General features: G+C 43.8%; 1 protein-coding gene across 1 annotated transcript in view; it reads left to right on the top strand.

Moving 5' to 3' along the window:
• The window catches only part of LOC107670950 (serine/threonine-protein phosphatase 2A 65 kDa regulatory subunit A beta isoform-like), a 27,099-nt gene that overhangs the window by 8,835 nt on the left and 16,285 nt on the right, over positions 1-1,979 (top strand). Inside the window, exons 6-8 of the mRNA XM_016463766.1 lie at positions 565-720; positions 811-925; positions 1,020-1,090. Coding sequence (XP_016319252.1) covers positions 565-720; positions 811-925; positions 1,020-1,090 — 342 coding nt within the window. The remainder of the gene's footprint in view (positions 1-564; positions 721-810; positions 926-1,019; positions 1,091-1,979) is intronic.

Below are 1,979 nucleotides of genomic sequence, written 5' to 3'. Positions count from 1 at the left end.
GCGTTAATACTGAATGTTTAACATTATATTCATTGCATACATATACTTCGTAGACATCCTTAATCTCTAATAACTCCATTCTGCTGTCTGTTGTTCTGTTGTCTGTGTTTCATTGTCTGAATATGGCACTTATCACATGCTGTGTGGTATCGGCGTTTGGTATCGGGGCATTTTAACGAGTACGAGTACAAGAGCTCAGTATCGGGATATCGGGTGCATCCCTACTCTCTACAAGCAATGAGGCTTAGTTACTTCAAAAACAGCGATTTTACCCCCTCATTGCAGAGAAATATAAAGTTGCGAGTCAGTAGCCTTTCGAAGCTATTTTACTAATAAAAGTTTCCGTGCTGTCGTGTGCACTAATGAGTGTGCGTGCGTCTAAGTAGTGTAGCCTACTGCATATAGTTTTAGTTTAGCTATAAACCCGAGCCCAACCCGAAGCTATTCATTAAACTTTAACCCGAACCCAACCCGAAAGTATTTCGGGACCTGTCGGGCTCGGGTCGGGTAGCAGACCTCTAGTGCTCTTATGTCATTGATCCAGGCATTTCCTTTTCTCTGCAGGACTCTGTGCGTCTCTTGGCGGTAGAAGCTGGCGTCAGCATTGCTACTCTGCTGCCACAGGAAGACTTGGAGGCTCTGGTCATGCCCACTTTACTTCAGGCCGCCGAGGACAAGTCCTGGAGGGTGCGCTACATGGTGGCAGACAAATTCTCAGAAGTGGGTACTTATGAAACGCATATTTGGCCGTTATCCACGTCGCCTCTGAGACTCTGAAACAACTCTGGTTGTTTTTCTGTTTGTGTAAAGTTGCAAAAAGCAGTTGGCCCAGAGATCACCAAGACCGATCTGGTCCCGGCGTTCCAGAACTTGTTGAAAGATTGCGAGGCAGAGGTCCGGACTGCTGCTGCCAACAACGTGAAAGGTGAGGTGTCCCACTGCCAGCTTCCCAAAGTCTGATGTCTCTATGAAGAGCCACACAACAACACCCTTATCCCATGGCCTGTTTATCTCTGCAGTATTCTGTGAAAATTTGCCTGAAGACAGCAGGGAGACCATCATCATGACTCATATTCTGCCATGCGTCAAGGTACACATTTTAATCTCGCCCACTTGTTTATGAAATTGCGTGTGGCTGAACAGTTATGCCGCACGGTGCCGGCCAAGTTCTCAGGAGGGGGTACTTGGAAAACTCAAGCTTGTTTTTTGATAATGTGATATCATATCTGGGAAGGCATCCAGGTTGTCTCTGCAAGAGATCTTGCAGTAGGTCTGGTTGTTTTTGTGTTATTTTGGGGGCGTTTACATTTTCAACATAAACAAGTGGTAGCTTTAAACGCCAAACGTGGCAAAAGCGAAACGAAATAGCGCTTCTCTTTTGAAACCGCGGACCTTTTATCAGCTCAGCTCAAAAAAAAGAGAGCGTAGTGTGAGCTAGTGCTGGGCGGTATGACCAAAAATTTATATGACGGTATTTTTCAAAATTATACCGGTTTCACGGTACAAGACGGTATTTTTTTTTTCCATGCATGACCGGGTGTTAACCATATTTTCTACTGATTGAGAGAGGAAATACTGCAGTATATTGACTTATTTTACTGTCATGATGAGTGAATATTGTCAAAAAATACCACACTAAATAGTGACTAAACATGACCCCTTTTAATACATGTTAACCAGGAGTCACTCTCATTTATAATCGTCTGATAAAATCAACATGCATCTACACTAAAGAGCGGCTATGCGGTTGTTTTGGCTATATTACTTTTTTGTCTCATGCAGCACACTGCCTGCGTCTGAGTGACTAAAAAAAAACAACAAACAAAAAAAGTGCATGTGATATTAACAGACGAACTACGCTCATATTTATAATTCCAAACAATCAGTAAGCGACAGGTGCTAGGAAACGCTGTTTTGTACTCATTTATTGACGAGTCGGCTGCGGTGCTTCTCTGCCGCTCACTGCACAGAACAGACGC

The sequence above is a fragment of the Sinocyclocheilus anshuiensis genome, unplaced genomic scaffold (assembly GCF_001515605.1).
Source record: "Sinocyclocheilus anshuiensis isolate Anshui unplaced genomic scaffold, SAMN03320099.WGS_v1.1 scaffold1552, whole genome shotgun sequence".
Taxonomy (NCBI): domain Eukaryota; kingdom Metazoa; phylum Chordata; class Actinopteri; order Cypriniformes; family Cyprinidae; genus Sinocyclocheilus; species Sinocyclocheilus anshuiensis.
This window is presented reverse-complemented; position numbering and strand designations above follow the sequence as displayed.